Source organism: Haliotis cracherodii, unplaced genomic scaffold, assembly GCF_022045235.1.
Source record: "Haliotis cracherodii isolate W230 unplaced genomic scaffold, xgHalCrac1.p SCAF_7, whole genome shotgun sequence".
NCBI lineage: Eukaryota > Metazoa > Mollusca > Gastropoda > Lepetellida > Haliotidae > Haliotis > Haliotis cracherodii.
In genome coordinates this window covers 45398477-45422779 of record NW_027266330.1, presented here as the reverse complement: position 1 = coordinate 45422779, position 24303 = coordinate 45398477, and the positions used below count along the sequence as shown (strand labels likewise).

Below are 24303 nucleotides of genomic sequence, written 5' to 3'. Positions count from 1 at the left end.
CTCACCCAAGTGTCTTTTGATATCAAATATATCAACACGAGTTGATAAAAGTGGAAAAAATCCGAGGCTTGCCGAGGATTTTTGCCACTTTTATAAACGAGTGTTGATATATTTGATATCAAAAGACACGAGGGTGAGATTTTATTTATCATCCAACATCATTCTTCCAACTTTTTCAATTTGTAGACAGTAATTAGCAGTGTCTTTAGTGAAAAAAGTACTGCTAACAGCTTCAGTAGCAGAGCCATTAGTGATGTCATTTGATTGTGACGTCATGGTAACCAGTGACGTCACAATGGTCTGCAAAGCATTGTGATGTAATTTCATTGCAGCGATATCTACAGTGTAGATAACGCTTGATCTCATCCAAGCGATATCTCCTGTGGGAGCCAGTTTTGGATGATAAAATTGGTTAATACTGTCCCGATGTTCTTAACACCACATGCAATATGACGCGACGTGGCTAAGTGTTCAGCGTTGATCTGCTAACCACATTTAAACTGTTACCTTAGCAGATTAAGATAGACAAAACATCCGAAAGCAATATCCTCACCGTTGCAGTTGTTGCACGACTTCTTGCAGTAGATGAGGTTGTATCCGGGGTTGCTCTCACAGAAGCCGTACTTTGCCCAGTTCGCGCATCCCCCATCTCGGTCGTTGCACTGGGCTGTTGAACATACATCAGTTAAATGATCAGACTCCGCACACGTCCCATCTATCTGAACTGAGCATTGCGAGAAACAGTGAGAGAACCCCTCGAGCTATACGGCGGATACACATCAATGGAGGATGGTATATTTACGAGTCTGTGGATGGGGGGATATCCTTGGAATAGCGAGGTGTAAGATGAAACATATATGCAATCAGGGAAGAATGTTGTTTGCAATAATTACATCTGCTCACATGATTGTCTCATTTGGCCAACATGGAGCATACTATATATCGTAAACTTGTCATATAATATATTCATTTACACTTGCATCGATCATACAATTAGTTATAGACAATAATCTATGTTATGTAAATGTGGGCCCTTGGTGAAACGTTTGTGTGTTTGTTGTTTAACGCCGCACACAGCAATATTCCAGCTGACGGCGGTCTGTAAACAATCGAGTCTGGGCCAGACAATCCACTTATTGACATCACGAGCATCAATCTGTGATGCATACTATAGTATAACACATGGGTGCTATTGTGGTATCCTGTGATGCATACTACAGTATAACACATGGGTTCTCTTGTGGTATCCTGTGATGCATACAATAGTATAACACATGGGTTTTCTTGTGGTATCCTGTGATGAATACTACAGTATAACACATAGGTGCTCTTGTGGTATCCTGTGATGCATACTATAGTATAACAAATGGGTTTTCTTGTGGTATCCTGTGATGCATACTATACAATACCACATGTGTTCTCTTGTGGTATCCTGTGATGCATACTATAGCATAACACATGGGTGCTCCTGTGGTACCCTGTGATGCATACTATAGCATAACACATGGGTGTTCTTGTGGTATCCTGTGATGCATACAATAGTATAACACATGGGTTTTCTTGTGGTATCCTGGGATGCATACAATAGTATAACACAGAGGTGCTCTTGTGGTATCCTGTGATGCATACTATAGTATAACACATGGGTTTTCTTGTGGTATCCTGTGATGCATACTATAGTATAACACATGGGTGTTCTTGTGGTATCCTGTGATGAATACTATAGTGTAACACATTGGTTCTCTTGTGGTATCCTGTGATGCATACTATAGTATAACACATGGGGTCTCTGTGGTATCCTGTGATGTATACTATAGTATAACACACGGATGCTCTGTGGGTGCAACTACCACACCCAGTTAGTCGAAGCATCACAAACACATATAAAACATCGTCATGTATTAAAAAAGTATTTATTTGCGAACTGTTAAAATCATTCAATATACATGACAAAAATTATTACATATAGTGTAAAACATGCGTCATCGCCCGCGATGAACTTCATGTTAAATACAAATAGGCAAAAGATAAATATTCAGTAACACATCAAGGATAGTTCCCCTAAAGATCGGAAAAGACTGGGTCCAACCTTTTTCAGGTGAGATACAATGGGCTTAAGGTCGCACTCAAGATTATTGCACTTATAAGGTTCAAAAGATTTACGACGACTTAACAGTGTTATTCCATTGATAAACCAAGCCGCAGCTTAGCATTGATACACCACTCAGACACAGTATACCTTGATTTAGCCCCTCAATGCCGTGTGCCAGGCAGGGTAACAACAAGTACCATCTTTAGACCTATTTTGGTGTGACGGAGACAGGGGATAGAAACGCTCTCCGGGCAGACGCTCTATCCACAAGACTACATGGCGGTTCAACCTATTTCAATAAACATTTATCTACACTATTTGTATTCAAAATAAAATATTCAAGTTGAAATTTCCTTTTGTGATGGATGTATTGTATTACATTGTTCATATTTAATTGTCACGATAACCAGTACCTAGTCAATAAACAAAATGAATTGAGTTCAGAATAAGGGAGATAATTCATACATGTAGAATGTGCAAAAGGTTTCCTTAAATCCATATTTCTTCTCATCTGTTTTAGTTGAGTGTCCCTGGAAACCCACATCTCTCACTGACGAGTCTATAATGAGTGGTGCATTTGATATGTTCAAGAACTTAGAGACATTTCAAAACGTAATGAGCAATGGCTGGCAGGACGACTGTTAGGGCTGACAGAGTTGCACATCCACTTGTAGGGCGGCCGGTTGTTGTGTCTCCTGTCTCTCCTGCAACATACACAAGTACCGTGTTTAGGTGCTGGTTTAGTTGAAGCAAAGGTAGGTGTGTGTTTGTGTTAGTCAATACCTGTAGTGGACAGTGGTGGAGTTTACCGGTCTTTATGCCTTGAAACAATACAATGTGTACAATGATAACCACTATTGCTTTTCAAAAAATAGATCCTCAGTATAAACAATCTCATTAAAATCAGATCTTAGTTCTCGCTACCGCTAAACAAAGATCTGAGGACATCCCATTACGGGTCACGTCAGCCCGACCTTGCGCGAACTTTGAACGACCAATGGAATGACCAATCAGAAGGCTGCTTTCTCGTGCTTTACGGCACTAATTTCAAATTGGCGACTACGCTTCGAAACATATTTTGACATATTCTCGATTACAAATTTGAAACCTGATCAAAAGAACATTCTGTAATGGCTAATAGATGGTCTAGATTGTATGGATTCAGTCGTTAAACCCGTAACTATCGTTCGGAATATCGTGTGTTAATGTTTTCGAGGTTGTATGATTAGAAATCACATTCCGACTGTCACTTTCATGATCTGGTAAGTGACACTCTGATTGGTCGGATGAAAGGTCGTTCTGACGTGACCCCTAATAGGATGTCTTCAGATCTTTGTTTAGCGGTAGCGAGAACTAAGGTCTGATTTTATTGAGATTGTCAGTATAAAAGGCTGCTGAATAAATCGTCTGAAATGATGATCGAGTGGAAACAATGAGTGACGTGGCTGACTATGGTATACAGTATACCGACGACGTGGATTGTCTTGAGTAATCGGGTGCAGACACTTAGTAGTCTGTTGTGATATATCTGTAACATTGCTGGATGACAACATGCCCCATCTCACAGCTACCCAGGTAACTGCGTTAATTCTGTACCTTCGTCCACAGTGCAGACTCTACACGACTTCTGGCAGTTGGTCAGCATGTACCCGGGGTTGATGTCACAGTGGCCGTGTTTAGTCCACGTGCTACACAGGAAGTTCTTGTTCACGCATGGCCCTGAAAGGGAAATAATTCCTGTTCAACTCTATCGTATGTTTTTAGTATTTGCACAACGTTAATAACAATAACAACTGTCTCGTTTGGAGGAAGAAATATACATTCACATTGACACATTTCTTTTCTCTTTCTTCTTTCAGAGAAAATAATGTAAAATCGTGAAGAGAATGATAAATATGTGCTTTATTCAAATGGGAGTTATAGGTTAAACTGCTCACAATAAAATCATTTTTCATGCAAAAATGTGAACTTAATTCCGGATTACCTTTAAGTGTCTTCGTTCGTTGACAGATGAGGCAGTGAAGCGGTGGTTTGTTAGTAGCGAGATATTATCTTGAAGCACAGTTCCCAGGAAATCAACCGCTTTTACATAAATTATTAGTATGGCATTTAAATGTTAGACGTTATCAATCTCAAGGAATTAGCAATAGACTTCAATATTGTTTGTATGTATGAGGTATGGACGTAAGGACCGGTGTACACGGTGTAAATCCGCGTAGCCAATTAGGAAACAGTAGTCCGTTTGTGGGCGTGGCCTAATCTCTCTTTTTTCGGAAACATAAATGCAAACATAACTGCTTGGTTAGCTAATCAAATGCCACGGAATCACTTGCAATTTATTTACTGTGACTTAAATGATAAGTGTGTGATGGTTTACTTTACATACTTCTTTACATACGTCATAGGCATGTGATGGTAATGAAGACGTGTGATGTCACATGCAAGACAATTCATCATGTATGTTACAGGACAATACAGAAATATAGTAGTAATGCATCAAAAGTGTAACCAGTTATATCAGGTATCCCGTGTAGCATTATTTTGCAGGAAAGACATCAGGTTGTCAAATGTATCGGTACATACTGACGAGTTAGTCGCTGTACTACTATTTTTCTGTTATGATGTGTTGGCAGCTAGTGAGTCGTGGTGATATTAACGTCCACAGTGTTGACTTACCGTCCGGGACGATTGTCTGCGTATGACAGACTTTACACGCCTTCCGACAGTTGGTGAGCATCCAGGACGGGTTGATGTCGCAGTGGCCGTTCATTGCCCAAGTCCTGCACTCCACATCATTATGACTGTTTCTACATGTCTCTGTGGAAAGATGCAACTGACGTCATCGATACTGGTACACAGTCAGTAACATTCCGTGACTTATTCAAACCTTTTTATTGTTCTTATTCTTCGCTATAGTATTAATCAATTTTCACATAAAATTAGGTGATGATACCATTGTCGCTACGTATCAAATATACCAAAGAGCATAGAGTAACTACTTGATAGATAAACTTTACTTACTGTCTGTTCCATTTGTTCCAGTTCCGGTTCCGGTTCCAGTTCCAGTTCCAGTGCCCGTACCGGTTCCAGTTCCAGTTCCAGTTCCAGTTCCGGTTCCGGTTCCGGTTCCGGTTCCGGTCCCGGTCCCGGTCCCGGTGCCTGTTCCCGAACCAGTTCCTGAACACTTGTTACACGATACGGCACAATTGTTTGCCATCCAGTTCGGATTTTTCTTACATTCGCCTTCAGACGACCAGATGTCGCATTGGCGATCCTCATACACATTTTTACACGTTCCTGCAATATAAAGTATTAGATTCGATGTAGTTTGTTTACCACATATTTTGATATTTAATGTGTGTGACATGATGACCAACTCATCCAATCATTTGTGATTTAAAAGTGCGCATGACCTGCACAAACAGCTTGAACAAATAAGACTTCCTCGACACTTACTTTCTTCCCAGAAACACTCTGTCATAGATACACTGAGGGGCAAAGGAAACTTTAACATCCAGTTGAGTTTATTATATGTTTGATTTTCAATTGCAAATATCTTAAGTTAGCGATATTTTATCCCCAAAACGAACTGTACTGGCGCTCAGTCAGCACTAAAAGACTACTTCTACAAGGTTTTAATTTTTAAGATAAAAACTTTAATTTAAAAATAAAATATTTATTCGCATAATACACAACTGCTAGCAGGTGTCTTAGACATCTTATCTTTGAAAATCAATAAATTTGCTTTTTTTCGGCATAATGTAACAACATTCGAACATGGCAGAGGTCATGTGGTTGCAAATTCATTGCTTACCCCCAGTCTTCTTTAAAACCAGTTTATGTTGACGGTGTACGTATAGTATTACATTATTGACAGCATCGTGTTTTGACATTGTATGCAATGCATGATGATTGAGGGCAGTGTGTGTTGACATTATATTTAATGCATGATGGAGGGCAGCGTTGGTTTAGATTGTATGTAATGTATTATGATTGGGGCAGTGTGTGTTGACATTGTATGTACTGTATGATTGAGGGCAGTGTGGGTTGAAATTGTATGTACTGTATTATGATTGAGGGCAATGTGTTTTGCCATTGAATGAACCGTATGATTGAGGGCAGTGTGTGTTGACATTGTATGTACAGTATTATGATTGAGGGCAGTGTGTGTTTACATTGTATGAACTGTATTTTGATTGAGGGCAATGTGTGTTGACATTGTATGAACTGTATTTTGATTGATGGCAGTGTGTGTCGACATTGTATGAACTGTATTTTGATTGAGGGCAATCTGTGTTTACATTGTATGAACAGTATTTTTATTGAGGGCAATGTGTGTTGACATTGTATGAACTGTATTTTGACTAAGGGTAGTGTGTGTTGACATTGTATCTACTGAATTTTGATTCAGGGTAGTGTGTGTTGACATTATATGTAATGCATGATTGGGGGTAGTGTGTGTTGACATTGTATGTAATGCATGATTGAGGTCAGTGTGTGTTGACATTGTATGAACTGTATTTTGATTGAGGGCAGTGTGTGTTGACATTGTATCTACTGTATTTGATTCAGGGTAGTGTGTGTTGACATTATATGTAATGCATGAGTGGGGGTAGTGTGTGTTGACATTGTATGTAATGCATGATTCAGGGTAGTGTGTGTTGACATTATATGTAATGCATGATTGAGGGCAGTGTGTGTTGACATCATATGTAATGCATGATTGAGGGCAGTGTGTGTTGACATTGTATGAACTGTATTTTGATTGAGGGCAGTGTGTGTTGACATTGTATACACTGTATTTTGATTGAGGGCAGTGTGTGTTGACATCATATGTAATGCATGATTGAGGGCAGTGTGTGTTGACATCATATGTAATGCATGATTGAGGGCAGTGTGTGTTGACATTGTATGAACTGTATTTTGATTGAGGGCAGTGTGTGTTGACATTGTATCTACTGTATTTTGATTGAGGGCAGTGTGTGTTGACATTGTATCTACTGTATTTTGATTGAGGGCAGTGTGTGTTGACATTGTATACACTGTATTTTGATTGAGGGCAGTGTGTGTTGACATCATATGTTATGCATGACTGAGGGCAATGTGTTTTGACTTGTGTCTACTGTATTTTGATTGAGGGCAGTGTGTGTTGACATTGTATCTACTGTATTTTGATTGAGGGCAGTGTGTGATGACATGTGCCTACTGTATTTTGATTGAGGGCAATGTGTGTTTACATTGTATGAACTGTATTTTGACTGAGGGGAGTGTGTGTTGACATTGTATGTAATGCAAGATTGAGAGCAGTGTGTTTTGACATTGTATGAACTTTATTTTGATTGAGGGCAGCGTGTGTTGACATTGTTTGAACTGTATTTTGATTGAGGGCTATGTGTGTTTACATTGTATGAACTGTATTTTGTTTGAGGGCAATGTGTGTTTACATTGTATAAACTGTATTTTGCCTGAGGGCGATGTGTGTTTACATTGTATGTAATGCATGATTGAGGGCAGTGTGTGTTGACATTGAATCTACTGTATTGTGATTGAGGGCAGTGTGTGTTGACATTGTTTCAACTATATTTTGATTGAGGGCAGTGTGTGTTGACATTGTATCTACTGTATTTTGATTGAGGGCAGTTTGTGTTGACCTTATATGTAATGCATGATTGAGGGCAGTGTGTGTTGACATTGAATCTACTGTATTTTGATTGAGGGCAGTTTGTGTTGACCTTATATGTAATGCATGATTGAGGGCAGTGTGTGTTGACATTGTATCTACTGTATTTTGATTGAGGGCAGTTTGTGTTGACCTTATATGTAATGCATGATTGAGGGCAGTGTGTGTTGACATTGTTTCAACTATATTTTGATTGAGGGCAGTGTTTGTTGACATTGTATGTAATGCATGGTTGAGGGCAGTTTGTGTTGACATTGTTTCTACTGTATTTTGATTGAGGGCAGTGTGTGTTGACATTGTATCTACTGTATTGTGATTGAGGGCAGTGTGTGTTGACATTATTTCTACTGTATTTTGACTGAGGGTAGTGTGTGTTGGCATTGTTTCTACTGTATTGTGACTGAGGGCAGTGTGTGTTGACATTGTATCTACTGTATTTTGATTGAGGGCAGTGTGTGTTGACATTGTTTCTACAGTATTTTGATTGAGGGCAGTGTGTGTTGACATTGTTTCTACTGTATTTTGATTGAGGGCAGTGTGTGTTGACATTGTTTCTACTGTATTTTGACTGAGGGTAGTGTGTGTTGGCATTGTATACAATGTATGATGATTGAGGGCAGTGTTTGTTGACATTGTATGTAATGCATGATTGAGGGCAGTGTGTGTTGACATTGTTTCTACTGTATTTTGATTGAGGGCAGTGTGTGTTGACATTGTATCTACTGTATTGTGATTGAGGGCAGTGTGTGTTGACATTATTTCTACTGTATTTTGACTGAGGGTAGTGTGTGTTGGCATTGTATACAATGTATGATGATTGAGGGCAGTGTTTGTTGACATTGTATGTAATGCATGATTGAGAGCAATGTGTGTTGACTTTGTATGTGATGCAAGATGATTGAGGTCAGTGTGTTTTGACTTTGTATGTGATGCAAGATGATTGAGGGCAATGTGTGTTGACATTGTATGTGATGCAAGATGATTGAGGGCAGTGTGTGTTGACTTTGTATGTGATGCAAGATGATTGAGGGCAGTGTGTTTTGACTTTGTATGTGATGCAAGATGATTGAGGGCAGTGTGTTTTGACATTGAATGTGATGCAAGATGATTGAGGGCAGTGTGTGTTGACTTTGTATGTGATGCAAGATGATTGAGGGCAGTGTGTGTTGACTTTGTATGTGATGCAAGATGATTGAGGGCAGTGTGTGTTGACTTTGTATGTGATGCAAGATGATTGAGGGCAGTGTGTTTTGACTTTGTATGTGATGCAAGATGATTGAGGGCAATGTGTGTTGACTTTGTATGTGATGCAAGATGATTGAGGGCAGTGTGTTTTGACTTTGTATGTGATGCAAGATGATTGAGGGCAGTGTGTGTTAACATTGTATTGCTGTATTATGATTAAGGGCAGTGTGTCTTGAAATTGTATGCATCGTATTGAAAGATTGAGGGCAATGTGTGTTGACATTGTTTGTATTGTATTGGACGATTCAGAGAATCATGTGTTTGCATCCTCCAGAAGGATGAGTGTTTCAAGTATAACCTGCTGCTGCGACTGTCCTCACCGTCCTCGCACTTGTTGCAGGACTTCCTGCAATTGGGGATCATCCACACTGGGTTGGCGCTGCACTCCCCCTTGCTGGCCCAGCGCTTACAGGCAGCCTTGTCACTGTGGCGGTCCAAACACACACCTGTACACCATAGTGAACGATTATAGTCGCTGTCGTACATATACCCTGACACATGTACGCACAATACCTAAGTGTCTATTTGACACATCTTTATAATCACCTTTCAATGATCGGACAACTGATCAAAGATGACAAACACATAACCGCCACAGCTTCATCAACAACTTCGGAAATCTCTCTCGTCACGTTTATCGTGTGGGCCATCTTGACTTCTTGTACTTGATGTACATGTATTAAGACGTGTTGTCACTGTGAGAGACTTATTGAGGTAGTTATTATTTAAATACTTTTCTTGGAAACAAACTACAGCAGATGTTCCTGTAAAGTAAGTTGAGCATACATACGCTCATGTCGACTCTCTATTTGGGGAACTATTTCAACCCGCGAAACAGCTGGTTGTTGCATGGCAGTCGATGTAAACATGAACTCACGTAGAACTACATCCCTCGAGATATAAAATAGTGAAAAATTAAGAATTGAGTTTCACTTTGTGTGAGTTCATTGGAGTAGGAACCTTGATTGGGTAAGTGTCAAATAGTGTATGATCGCTGACGCAAGCTCCGACGTTCATACAGCGTGGCCCTCTCCTTCTATGAAGGTTCCAACTACAGCGAACTCACACCAAGTGAAATCAATTCTAAAATAAATAACTTTGATGGTGTTTGTTTGGTAATATGTCTGACATGTAGCCTTGAAATGATAGCCGACAAAAGATGGATCTAATCACCTTCGTCTTCGTTCTCCTCCTCGTCGTCGTCGTTGTTGGTGGACGTGTGGCACACCTGACAAGATCTCTGACAATGTTTGGCCATCCATTTGGGGTTGATCTGACACTCGCCCTCCACCGCCCACTTGTCACACTCCACACTGTTGTGCTTGTTGTTACACTTAGCTGAAGAAACAACGTCATACTGTTGTATGTATGCACCTATGTCTTATGTCCACCCTGTGTTGTAACAAATGATCCATCAACACATCAAGGCGCAGAACCAAATATTTTTCTAGGCCCGGTTTCACGAAACGATCGTAGCGTAACGATTGCTTTCTGCAACGGAGCCATACTAATCAAGTACATGTTCCCTTAATCACATAACTAATCCAGACCCCACCCATTCCCCTAATCTACTTGTCTAAATCCACACCACAATATCAACCGTTCAAATTGTGTCCACTTGTGTCCATCTCTAGAACTATACGTTCACGTCGTCTCATTCCTTCTCTGAAGCCTACGCTACTGAAATAATTTGTTACTCTTTACTTAACCCCAAACCACTCAAGTCCAACCCACCTGCCCCAGTAGAAACAAGGTACCTACTCTCAGGCCGGGTCCCTTTACTCATCCCCCACCACTGGTCACACTCGCCCGTCCCAGTAGAAACAAGGTACCTACTCTCAGGGCGGGTCTCTTTATTCCCACAGGCGTTGCACGTCTTCTTGCAGTTCCGGGACATCCACCACTCGTTGGTGGCGCAGTCGCCATGTTGCCTCCACTTGGCACACTTCTCGGCAGAGTAGATATCTTTACATATACCTGGTTATGTAAAACATTCTGTTACGTATTTGCACACGAGAAATACAAGTGAGGTCAGACGAAAAGCATACAGTCCAACCACCACGTGTTTTTAGCCTTCATATGTCAGGGCTATTTACAGACATCATACTTGCATTGATCATAGAATAAGGTTATTGACAATAATCTTTATTATGTAAATGTGGGCCCTTGGTGAAACGTTTGTTTGTTTGTTGTTAAACGCCACACTCAGCAATATTCCAGCTATCTGACCGCGATCTGTAAATAATAGAGCCTGAACCAGACAATCCAGTATTTAACATCATGAGCATCGATCCACGCAATTGGGATACGATGACATGCCTCAACCAAGTCAGCGAGCCTGACCACCCGACCCCGTTAGTCGCCTCTTACGACAAGGCGTGTGGTTACCATCCAGATGTTACTGAAGTCATGTGTACAACGCAGTCTTGGTAACAGTAGTCAGGTCTTCTCAGTAATTTACTAAACTGTGCAGACAGGTATGTTTGCTGCAGGTACTTCGACAAAGGCTATCAGCAATGCAAGATATACGTTGATCTGTATCAACTGGAGATAATGACAATCTAAATGCTGATTTATTGCAATAAGTAGGCAATCAAGTTCTATTGTGTATGTAGAGAGGTGCACGGACATGTCAGTGCTGTCAAACACAGAAGAGAAAAGTATAGTTCAGACCATGCATGTATGTGTACATTCAACACGTGATGGCGGGCTAGGTGACATGCAGTCTCGCTACAAGCATGTTCAACAAGGCTACTGGGTTAGCTGCCCAGACTGTTTGCATGCATTGGAAGTGTATAGGGGTCTGCGGCAGACACGTGGCACATACATCAGTCAAGTGCGGATCCAGGATATGTTCAAAGCGGGACATTATCTTTGAATATACTGGTTTGGAGGGGTGAAGATCGGGGTGTTTGTTGTGATTTAATACCTTCTGTACCTGCATCTATCAGTTACTTTAAACTGAAACTTTCGCATAGCTATCACAGAGACACACGTTCTTCAAACACGGATGTCCCCCTGGATCCGCCATTGTCATATAACAGATTACACAAACACAGTGTACCAGGCAAGAGTAAGGATCAATCCATAGAATGCGGACGGGATTTTTATTATTAAATGTTACAAAAACCCTCCCCGAACCCTGTGGCGGGTATTGTGTGTGCGAACATGCTTGGGACACAAAACCAGGAAGTTCAGGCATAAAACACCTATGATCCAGTCCTTTGGAACAATATTTGTAAAAATCCCAAACCACTGCCACGCCCATGTGGTGAAATGGTTCTCTGAAATAAACAGCGGGTTTGTTTATTTAACGTCAATGTGTTCATACGTAATCACTGATTCCAGAAACAGATGTAAATTCTTCAAATATCAGACTGATAAGTATATATATTCATGTCATAGTTGAATCCGTTTTCTGATTCTACATCATACATGATAAAATAAATGGCATGCTTCATGGATGGATATGACCTTTAAGTGCAAATAGCTTCACCTCATTGGTGAAGACTGATTTTATCTGAACATGTTTCTCCTACACTGCGTTCTTCTTCTACCCAGACCCAGACTGCCACAGCATACATCGACCTACCTTCCTCCGCCCCGTCAGTCCTCGGCCCGCACAGTTCACAGGCTTTCTTACAGTTCTTGGTCATGAATTTGCTGTTGCGGTCACACTCCCCGGAGTTCGCCCAAATCCAACACTGCCAGTCGTCGTACACGTTGCTGCAGGTCTCTGAAATGTCCACGTCGCCTATGGTTGGTCTTCTTTATACTTATATATGGTCTATTTTTTGCAAGCTTGTAAATTTCTGTTTTTTATATTGTTATTTGCTACTATTTTCTTTCAGGCGTTTTAGATTAAATGCTGGTGGGTAGACATACCATCATTGGCAGCTTGTGTGGTCTTGCCCTCCTGGCAGTCACGTGACCCGTCGGGGCAAATACAGCGACATGTCTGGTCCAGGAAGCCGCCATCTTTACACCGGATGTTGGCCGGACACCCCTCTGGAACATAATGCAACTCGTCATAGCAAGGTAAGCCGACACTTTGAGAGACAATAGGGCACAGAGTGCATGAATGCATGTTTAAGAGGTGCATGCATTCATAACTAAATAAAGTAGTCTGTTTCACGTGTGACTTGAAGGTCACATGTAAACTTGATGTAACTACCTGTATGTCAAGAAGTAGTTATACGTGCCTGGACACAGCTTTTTACAGCTGCCTGATCGGACTGATGCGTCTTCGCAGTTATGGTCAAAATATTCACCAACAAGTACACGCTTTCTGGTAGGCATGTGCATTGTACGTTTAGAAGTTTTAAGACACGAAATAAAAAAGAGAATAAAAGTAGCAAAACCATTTCCGTAACAGCACAGTCCTCGGTACGATTCCGACTGTATGATGACCATGTGTGTATGAATCATATTTGTAACGCGTGTTAATGACGTCAATCACGTTGTCTATCACGGTGAATACAGTGCACTGCACCGATTTCCTCAGTTAATCATTGCGGCCTGTCAGTTATCGAGCCAGGCACACATGTGGTTGAAAGCATGCGCCACGATCAACGCCGTCGGGACACACACACATTGCATGGTTCCACCCGGTCCTCCCATTGTCAGCACTTACGACACGTATGGATACTGCTGATCTGTTGTCTATAAGAAGTAGCATATTGAATACTTTATGCAGTATACGAAGGCCGCCCACCTCCACACTTGTACATGAGATTGACCGTCTTGATGTCAGAGAGGGCCAACTCCTTGAGGAACACCTTGCCAATCTCCTCCTCCCTATCGGCGTCCAGAGCCTGGATAGTTTGGGCCCGCCCGTTGTACGAAAACGCCTAGAAATGCAGGGTAGAGGTGTCAGGTCAGTTGCCTTTGTAAATAATATTATATATACGTCGTGCAGCAACTCGGACATCTGAATGAAAGGCAACTGTGTGTGCTCACCGTGATACCATAGTGCATGATAGAGGAGTATTGGTAGTCGACGCCGTACAGGTTCACCTTGGCTCGAGAGTACGTGTTGAACCATACACGCATGTGCGGAGCAACGTTCTGGAAAAGGATGCGAATGTGGTCGTCTCTGTCTGGGCGCTGGTGCTCGTGGACAAGGCCGATGGCATGACCAATCTCGTGCAGGTACAGTCCTCTCTGTGGGTATAGGGAACATCAAAGTAGAAACCATGGCAACATCCGCCAGGTAATCAACGTAAGGAATCCCCCCAGGGGTTATGGTTAGTGAACACTGACCTCTTGATAGATAGTCCTAGTTTGGGCAACATTCATAAATACTTACAAATCTGCATCCTGGCGCTTCTAGATTGAGTGTCTGAACTCCTCCGACCATCCCCAGCTGGGAGCTACACCTGGAGTGGAAGGTTACATCAGATATAGTATATACATACATTATATCACTTTTGTGTTACAGCAAGATTAACTGGAATACGGTCTTCGGGGAAATATCTGAAACTAATTTCAGATTTGGCAAAAAAAGATCTTATGTCAGTTTGTTACAGATGAAGATACATGTCGAAAGACTGGCCTGTGTGAGCATAGATGTATTTAACCTACTCACAAATACCAATCATCTGGGGAAAATGTTTAGCAGAATGTATTTGGTGTAACAGCTTGTAGATCAGCCTGGTATCTTCCTGAGAGACTCACCCTTCTCCATTCTGGAAGCGGACAACGTTAGGATCTGCGGCCTGAGCGGGTCGAAACTTGAGGCACGTGTACCGCTCCCACTCTGTCATCGCCTGCTTGATCATGAACCTTTCCTTCTTATCTGGCACAGAAGAGACAGGTACTCACCGTGGATCTCATTGCAGGTGTATAAACAACGAGGTCAGGGAACTGTTCCACAAAGCGATCGTAGCAGTAAGACGATCGTAACTCCCATACTTTAACATAGACCTACGACAGTCTTAGCGCTAAGATCGCTTTGTGAACGGTACCCAGGTCTAGACACTAACCTTAAGGTTAAGATTGACATTTCAAACAAAAATTTCAATGTCTGAAACGTTGGTGCCGCAATGGAGATTAATATGAGCATTAAAGTGTATTAATTAAAAATTACGACACCTTACCAGCTTTACTGTGGTACCTTCATATTTTTTCTACTGCCGTTTTTTAGCTCTCGGGTCGCTTTCAACAAACTTCCAGTCATGTCACGACGGCTTGGAGTGCAGCGTATCCGTGGCTGATAGCATTAAGATGAATCTGCGTCCTCGTGGTATAAAGTTGCACAAATCCAACCAGGCCAGTTAAACGTTAATCTGTTTGACCATGTGAGAAGCGTAGGACGCTATAACATATATTAAATGTTGGTTGAAAAAACATTCTGGCGAGACGAAGGATGACAATTGTCAACATTCCCTAAGTCACTGTAGTCCATGTTCGCTATTGTTCCACGTCACTACTCCACAGACGTCCCGAATATGGATATGTGCAGGACGGGACACATCTGCCCGAGGCAGGCGTGCTGCTAGCCTATTTCAAAGTCCAGTTTTCACCCTTGCCATTATCTGTCCAAACATGTGAGAGTTCTATCACACATATCGATAGTCCATTCAGAGAAAGTCTTACAAAATCAAGATCCGGGTTCAGAAAACGTGGTCCCCGCTGTTATGGCCACAGCCGTCGCCTGTGGAAACTGCGCTGACATATTTCCCAAAATTAAGCGAAGACAAATATTTTCGTACTGGTTCACAGATTTCAATCAACTCGCAACTGACAACTTGTTTGTCAGCGATGAAATCTCGAATCCTTTCGTTATCTTATTGACCGCTATGGTAGTCGTCTCTGTAAAACCATACGAAATAAGGACAACAATCTGATTGGACGTCGCATTTTCATCACAAGGGACACTACTCGTGTTCTACAGGGAGTGGTGCCACGATCGAGCCAAAACAGGCTTTAAATGGCACGGGTGGAGAGCGTAGTGTCTGATGTAGTCTAGTGGACACGTTTGCCTCGGGAAGCAGGACACGACATATTCGTTTTGTCAATATAGGTTTAGTTGACTTAGTGTCAGTTACAATACACCATGCTTATGTTTGTTATTTTACAGTTAACCAGACCCTAGTTTTATCCCTGCGGCATCTTAACATTCTAGACTGCAATGATATACCAGTGACTGATATCATGAGCAATGTCCCTCACTGTCGGGGTACATTGACACGCAATCAACCAAGTCACCGAGTCTCAGCACGAGATCAATAGTCGCAACGTACGACCAGCAGCAGTGTCCTGTGTACCTATATTAACCCAGGTTCTCGTGGGGAATGTTTTATATTTCTCCCGGCTGATTTATTTTTCAATGAATAAATATTCACACGGAGTTTGTTTCTGCGATGTCCATTAGCATTCATTTTGTAGAATACGCAAACTGTTCAGTTACAAGGCGTGACAGTTACAAATGTAACACATCGGAAACAGATATCACATATCAGCTATGCTATGGCTATATCTGTTTGGGTGTTATAAGTTTGATATCGGATAGATAAAGCTTCACAGCATATGAGGACGAAATGCTTCAAATGTAGAAAATATGTGTATCAGCGACACGGACGGAAATAAGCATGAGCGCATCGGTGTGGGGTGCAGATTTCCATCCACAGATGTGCAAATTCCGTCCATTGCTCGTCCGCCCTGCATACAAAGGGCATTCTATGTGGCACAATGATGAGTACAGTGATACAAGTGTTTGGAACTCGGTATATGGCCTTACCGAAGTGACCCTGGGCAAATGTATAGGGTATCTCGGAGCTGGTCCATCGCAGTAAGACATCTCTGGCCGCCTTCCGCTTCTCCCGGCCTGATGTAGAGTGCATCTTCTTGTCACTGCAAGACACAACATAATAATCCAATACATACCAGCGTATCAGCCGACCTCGATGCGTTCAAAGATATATAGTGTTGGGTATTTGTGCGTTGGTTTTTTCTATTATACAAGTTTGTAAATATTCAGAAACTGTTTACTCGTTTAGATGACAATAACACACCAAATGCCTCCCACAAGTTTAAGAGCGTGGACCAGGGGTTCAAGGGAAAGGAGATACATGAAGAATGGACAATCTGACTCCGTTATAGAAATGATCGGACCTGCTGATATGGACGGACAACAAACCTTTCGAGAAGTTCTAACTGTGACAGAGTCAGTGATCCGGGTTGTATTGCTCTCCATGTTTGTACTTTCGTTACGTTAATAAATAATGGAGAATTCAGCCTATTTTATGTAGCTGTCTTTTGATGCGGTGATATTTATAAGTCCAAAACCAACAAGTGCTGAAAAAGTCAATCTCTAATTCTCATTCGCCCATGATAACCTTCACAACGATTTCAGGGTTTATCTTGTCTTCTGTCCTGTAGTGGATCTGCAAGGTTCTGCATTATACATCCCTCTTTGGGGACTTGTCTCAGCCAAGTCTGCTGACCTGTTGAAGTCTGCATGTGTTATTACGTTTTATGTTACAAAAACACGACCTGCAGATTGTTATGTCTTATAACAATCTCTTCTTCTAGATAGTACATTAACAGAACAAAGAGTATATTCAGTAATGTGGGCCTAATAGTTAATTAGTCCGTGGAACATGTGACGTTGTTAAGGAATATCTTAGCATATCCACAAAATAGCAAGTGTTCCCACACTGTCAAATATTTCAAAGTATTTCAAAAAGACCATTATTAGAAACAATATTTCTGACATTAACAGCGCCCAAATATATGACACGAACTGTCAAATGGTTAAAACATTTAAACCCTTTGTTTCAGAACGATGTTATGTCGAGGAGAAATAGCATTATAGGGTAGTTACAAATACCCGAACATATCCACCGTCCATTGCCAATAGAAAAACATAGCATTGTAACATTGTAAAGTTTATTTCAAATTTATACCACTGTAAGACTTTCTTAAAATCTAGGTATTCATTCATGAAATATAGTATCAATATTGATCTACACACACACCTCTGAATGACACCGGTCGAAATATTAAAATTAATGACCATATATGGAATCGCTATCATCGTCATAGTTTTCCGTAGAAGTGTGCCTTGTGTTGAATGTCCCGCATTCCACCAATCAACTCACCTGAAACGTGTGACCGACGCAGTAAGAAAGGTATTGTAAGCAACTCCTACGCTGATTGGCTGGTAACATCACACGCACTGTACATACCTGTCCTCGCGTTACAACGAGGGGTTTATTCATAGGTAGAGCCCACAAAGAGTGACATTCCTAGTCAGTTGGAAGGTTAGTGCATCCAGGTACTCAATGTCTTAACGTTTCCATATAAAAAGTGATGTCCGGCCATACCCATTTCTAGACATGTGTTTACTCACAATTTACGTTAAGGTTGGGTTTCTACAGGGGTGTCGTCTACCGCCACCAGCAAACCCATAGACATAGAAGCTGGTGAAACTTTCTCACATGCAAAGTAAAGGAGTTTCCCTTCATGTACTGACGAGTGTAGATGACAGAAGTCGTTACTTTAGTCCTTTACAGCTTTATCGTCGTTTACAAAAAGTAAGAAATAGGTTTTGTAGTAGTAGTTTGTTGTTGAGAACGCTGAAGTAAGATGAGCATACTGTAGATCACATGTTTGCAATCAAAGGAAACGTATTGGTTGTTGAAGAGACTTTAACTGTGTGTATATATAACGCGATTTGCCCGTCATTCAAGTAACAACAAATCTGCAGCCTGAAATCACGAAAGCCTGTGAATCGTGATATAAATATTCCATTTGAGTGGAGAGCGAACACTCATCAAATACACATAGAAAGGGAACGATGTTCACATCGTCGATGTCGACCTCTGTGTTGAAGCAACAACCACAAGTCGGTCTGTATAGAAACAGGCAACGTGACTCACCTATCAGGGACAATGCCAGGATGTCGGATGATACTGTAACTAAACCTACGAGCGTATCGTGGTGTCACCATTGTCCCTTCCTCGCAACGGGTAGACCTTTGTTGTGCATCCACATCAGGAAACGCAGGAGACATCGATAGAAAATCGGTTCTCACGAAACATACATTCCCCATTTCCACATCCTGACCCAGTGCGGTCATCTACGTCAAAAAGATCATCAGGCAAAATCTCAGTTACCTATACTGGCCACCAGTGTACATCCCTCAGTTACCTATACTGGGCACCAGTGTACATCCCTTAGTTACCTATACTGGGCACCAATGTACATCCCTCAGTTACCTACACTGGGCACCAGTGTACATCCCTCAGTTACCTATACTGGGCACCAGTGTACATCCCTCAGTTACCTATACTCGGCACCAGTGTACAGCCCTCAGTTACCTATACTCGGCACCAGTGTACATCTCTCAGTTACCTATACTCGGCACCAGTGTACAGCCCTCAGTTACCTATACTGGGCACCAGTGTAATTCCTCAGTTACCTATACTGGGCACCAGTGTACATCCCTTAGTTACCTATACTGGGCACCAATGTACATCCCTCAGTTACCTTTACTGGGCACCAGTGTACATCCCTCAGTTACCTACACTAGGCACCAGTGTACATCACTCATCTACATGGGCACCAATGTACATCCCTCAGTTACCTATACTGGGCACCAGTGTACATCCCTCAGTTACCTATACTGGGCACCAGTGTACATCCCTTAGTTACCTATACTGGGCACCAATGTACATCCCTCAGTTACCTTTACTGGGCACCAGTGTACATCCCTCAGTTACCTACACTAGGCACCAGTGTACATCACTCATCTACATGGGCACCAATGTACATCCCTCAGTTACCTATACTGGGCACCAGTGTACATCCCTCAGTTACCTATACTGGGCACCAGTGTACATCCCTCAGTTACTTATACTGGGCACCAGTGTACATCCCTCAGTTACCTATACTGGGCACCAGTGTACATCCCTCAGTTACCTATACTTGGCACCAGTGTGCATCCCTCAGTTACCTATACTGGGCACCAGTGTACATCCCTCAGTTACCTACACTAGGCACCAGTGTACATCACTCATCTACATGGGCACCAATGTACATCCCTCAGTTACCTATACTGGGCACCAGTGGACATCCCTCAGTTACCTATACTGGGCACCAGTGTACATCCCTTAGTTACCTATACTGGGCACCAATGTACATCCCTCAGTTAACTATACTGGGCACCAGTGTACATCCCTCAGTTACCTATACTGAGCACCAGTGTACATCCCTCAGTTACCTATACTGGGCACCAGTGTGCATCCCTCAGTTACCTATACTGGGCACCAGTGTACATCCCTCAGTTACCTATACTGGGCACCAATGTACATCCCTCAGTTACCTACACTGGGCACCAGTGTACATCCCTCAGTTACCTATACTGAGCACCAATGTACGTCCCTCAGTTACCTATACTGGGCACCAGTGTACATCCCTCAGTTACCTATACTGGTCACCAGTGTACATCCCTCCTATACTTGGCACCAGTGTACATCACACATCTACATGGGCACCAATGTACATCCCTCAGTTACCTATACTGGGCACCAGTGTACATCCCTCAGTTACCTACACTGGGCACCAGTGTACATCACTTAGTTACCTATACTGGGCACCAGTGGACATCCCTCAGTTACCTATACTGGGCACCAGTGTACATCCCTCAGTTACCTATACTGGGCACCAGTGTACATCCCTCAGTTACCTATACTGAGCACCAATGTACATCCCTCAGTTACCTATACTGGGCACCAGTGTACATCCCTCAATTACCTATACTGGGCACCAGTGTACATCCCTCAGTTACCTATACTGGGCACCAATGTACATCCCTCAGTTACCTATACTGGGCACCAGTGTACATCCCTCAGTTAACTATACTGGGCACCAGTGTACAACCCTAAGTTACCTACACTGGGTACCAGTGTGCATCCCTCAGTTACCTACACTGGTCACCAGTGTACACCCCTCAGTTACCTATACTGAGCACCAATGTACATCCCTCAGTTAACTATACTGGGCACCAATGTACATCCCTCAGTTACCTATACTGAGCACCAATGTACATCCCTCAGTTACCTACACTGGGTACCAGTGTGTATCCCTCAGTTACCTATACTGGGCACCAGTGTGCATCCCTTAGTTACCTATACTGGGCACCAGTGGACATCCCTCAGTTACCTATACTGGGCACCAGTGTGCATCCCTCCTATACTTGGCACCAATGTACATCACTCATCTACATGGGCACCAATGTACATCCCTCAGTTACTTATACTGGGCACCAGTGTAATCCCTTTGTTACCTACACTAGGCACCAGTGTATATCCCTCAGTTACCTATACTGGGCACCAGTGTACATCCCTCAGTTACCTACACTGGGCACCAGTGTACATCCCTCAGTTACCTACACTGGTCACCAGTATACATCCCTCAGTTACCTATACTGGGCACCAGTGTACATCCCTCAGTTACCTATACTGGACACCAGTGTATATCCCTAAGTTACCTACACGGGGCACCAATGTGCGTCCCTCAGTTACCTATACTGAGCACCAGTGTACATCCCTCAGTTACCTATACTGGACACCTCTCCTATACTACTTATCATTGAAGTCGTATGCTTGGCATCTGGCTTGGCCGCTATAAGACCTGCCAGCTGGGCATCTGGTAACAGTCGCTATAAAAGACCTACCCGCTGGGTATCTGGTAACAGTCGCTATAAAGAACCTACCTGCTATGCATCTGGTAACAGTCGTTATACGACCTGCTTGCTGGGAATCTGGTACAAGTCGCTATAAGACCTGCCTGCTGGGAATCTGGTAACAGTCACCATAAAGGACCTACCCGCTAGGTAACTGGCACAAATCGCAAAAAGACCTACCTGCTGAGCATCTGGTAACAGTCGCTATAAAGGACCTACCCGTTGGGCATCTGGTAACAGTCGCTATAAAGAACCTACCTGCTATGCATCTGGTAACAGTCGTTATACGACCTGCTTGCTGGGAATCTGGTACAAGTCGCTATAAGACCTGCCTGCTGGGAATCTGGTAACAGTCACCATAAAGGACCTACCCGCTAGGTAACTGGCACAAATCGCAAAAAGACCTACCTGCTGAGCATCTGGTAACAGTCGCTATAAAGGACCTACCCGTTGGGCATCTGGTAACAGTCACTATAAGGAACCTACCAGCTGGGCATCTGGTAACAGTCGCTATAAAAGACCTACCCGCTAGGTAACTGGCACAAGTCGCAATAAGACCTACCTGCTGAGCATCTGGTAACAGTCGCTATAAAGGACCTACCCGTTGGGCATCTGGTAACAGTCACTATAAGGGACCTACCTGCTGGGCATCTGGTAACAGTCGCTATAAAGGACCTACCTGCTGGGCATCTGGTAACATTCGCTAGGAAGGACCTACCAACTGGGCATCTGGTAACAGTCGCTATAAAGGACCTACCTGCTGGGCATCTGGTAACAGTCGCTATAAAGGACCTACCAACTGGGTATCTGGTAACAGTCGCTATAAATCACCTTCCTGCTGGGTAACTAGTAACAGTCGCTATAAAGGACCTACCTGCTGGGTATCTGGTAACATTCGCTAGGAAGGACCTACCAACTGGGCATCTGGTTACAGTCGGTATGAAGGACCTACCTGCTGGGCATCTGGTACAAGTTGAGGAACTGTTCCTGTGTCAGCATCATGTCTAACTCGGCAAGGATGTGCTCCCCTGGGGCGACCATCCTGTGGGCGGCAACTGTAAACATACAACAATACTTCAATATCTAGCGTCAATGATATCAACGAAACGAATCTTGTAATAATATGCTAGACTTACGATTGCCTTAGAGCTAAGTACTGTTGACAAGATCCACTCGCAGGCCTTCCTTTACATATCTGTCATTGACCTCTAAAGTATGGTAATTTAAGGACACACGATCACAACATTGATGTTTGTCATCAATGTAACAATAGCCACACAAACATTGAGAGTACTGCTGTACGTATATTATCGTCTAGGAGCCAGCAACTAGATATGGTCGTTGGGTGAGGTTTGGTCAGGCGTTTGGACATGTTTGGCTAGGGTTACTTCAAAACTATATCTGATGAATCCCTAACTATATACATCTGCTCTAAATAATGTTCAACACTAATAGAGTGTAGGGCAGTCACTGCCCGTGCACCACTCACCGTCAATGCCACCCAACTGTTTGGTCAGAATCTGGTCTATGGTGAGGTTTGTCGGGGGGTCGAGGGTCTTGAAGCTCCCAGGAGGTGGGTACTTCTTCTTTGGGGGTGTTTCTTGCCGGGGACGGGCGTGTGTTGCGACCCCCAGACATACCTGACAACAGTGTACACGTGATTAGCTCGCGGGATGATGACGGTACGAAATGTAACACAAAGGTGTTTCCAGTTTTAAGAACAAGGAGGGGATCTCTCGACAACATTGTGATACAGCTGTAACTTTTACAAAGAGAGTCAGGCAACATGTGCAGGATCGCTGATTGCTGGAGCTTCCTGTCAGCACATAAATACAATACTGTGATCCGATCATCATAAAGTTGCAATTCACATGGTAATACATAAATAAATAATGTATAATAATAAATAAATGACAATCATTATTTGATGTAAATCTTTCATTCCACGACTGTTGATGTTACATCATAGTAAGGAAATGAAAGACAAGTGCTTACTCTCAGTGATTTCAGGGAGCCATTGAAAGATCGCAGAGAAGGATTAACGACTGTTGCTATGGTTATTGAGGGAAGGAAGTTGGGATTTTATGAAACACCTAGACATTTTCGAGGGTTTTTCATAAGACCATGTATATTGTTAACAGAAGCATGACCTGTCTGCCTGCTCGGTACGCTGTGTCAGATACTACAGTTTCAAAGTATTACATAATGGCCTGGACTACTTAATATCATGGAATCGGATAAGAAAGGTCAGCGTTTCTTTCAAGACTGAACGTAACTCTTTAATGAAATATTATACCCCATCATACTTGCATTGTAGGCCGAAGCAAAGCCGTACTTTAACATTTTGCACAATGGTATCGTATTTGATTTCAATTACACACTAGAGTTGAAACCGAGTTCATTATGAGGGGATATTTCCCGGCAGCAGACCTGCTCAGCTCGAAGTATGCCCGACAATGTTATGTATGTCCTTTTTGTCTCGAGGTCAAGTCTGTGTCCTATTTGTGTGTATTTGTGTTGCTAGACTTTAATGTGTAATTGATTTACTTATATTCGGATTCCGAAGCAAAATGTGCCCCAGTTTCACATCCTTCT

General features: G+C 42.5%; 1 protein-coding gene across 1 annotated transcript in view; it reads right to left on the bottom strand.

Moving 5' to 3' along the window:
• Positions 1 to 1925: 1925 nt before the first annotated feature.
• Positions 1926 to 24303, bottom strand: part of LOC139448917 (uncharacterized) — a 40060-nt gene continuing 17682 nt past the window's right edge. Inside the window, exons 17-33 of the mRNA XM_071230431.1 lie at positions 23198 to 23348; positions 22661 to 22763; positions 16759 to 16871; positions 14694 to 14814; positions 14326 to 14395; positions 13977 to 14180; positions 13732 to 13867; positions 12903 to 13025; positions 12610 to 12753; positions 12227 to 12301; positions 10854 to 10994; positions 10191 to 10355; positions 9338 to 9463; positions 5114 to 5389; positions 4769 to 4909; positions 3689 to 3811; positions 1926 to 2796 (exon numbers count right to left, since the gene is read on the bottom strand). Coding sequence (XP_071086532.1) covers positions 2687 to 2796; positions 3689 to 3811; positions 4769 to 4909; positions 5114 to 5389; positions 9338 to 9463; positions 10191 to 10355; positions 10854 to 10994; positions 12227 to 12301; positions 12610 to 12753; positions 12903 to 13025; positions 13732 to 13867; positions 13977 to 14180; positions 14326 to 14395; positions 14694 to 14814; positions 16759 to 16871; positions 22661 to 22763; positions 23198 to 23348 — 2322 coding nt within the window. The 3' untranslated portion in view covers positions 1926 to 2686. The remainder of the gene's footprint in view (positions 2797 to 3688; positions 3812 to 4768; positions 4910 to 5113; positions 5390 to 9337; positions 9464 to 10190; positions 10356 to 10853; positions 10995 to 12226; positions 12302 to 12609; positions 12754 to 12902; positions 13026 to 13731; positions 13868 to 13976; positions 14181 to 14325; positions 14396 to 14693; positions 14815 to 16758; positions 16872 to 22660; positions 22764 to 23197; positions 23349 to 24303) is intronic.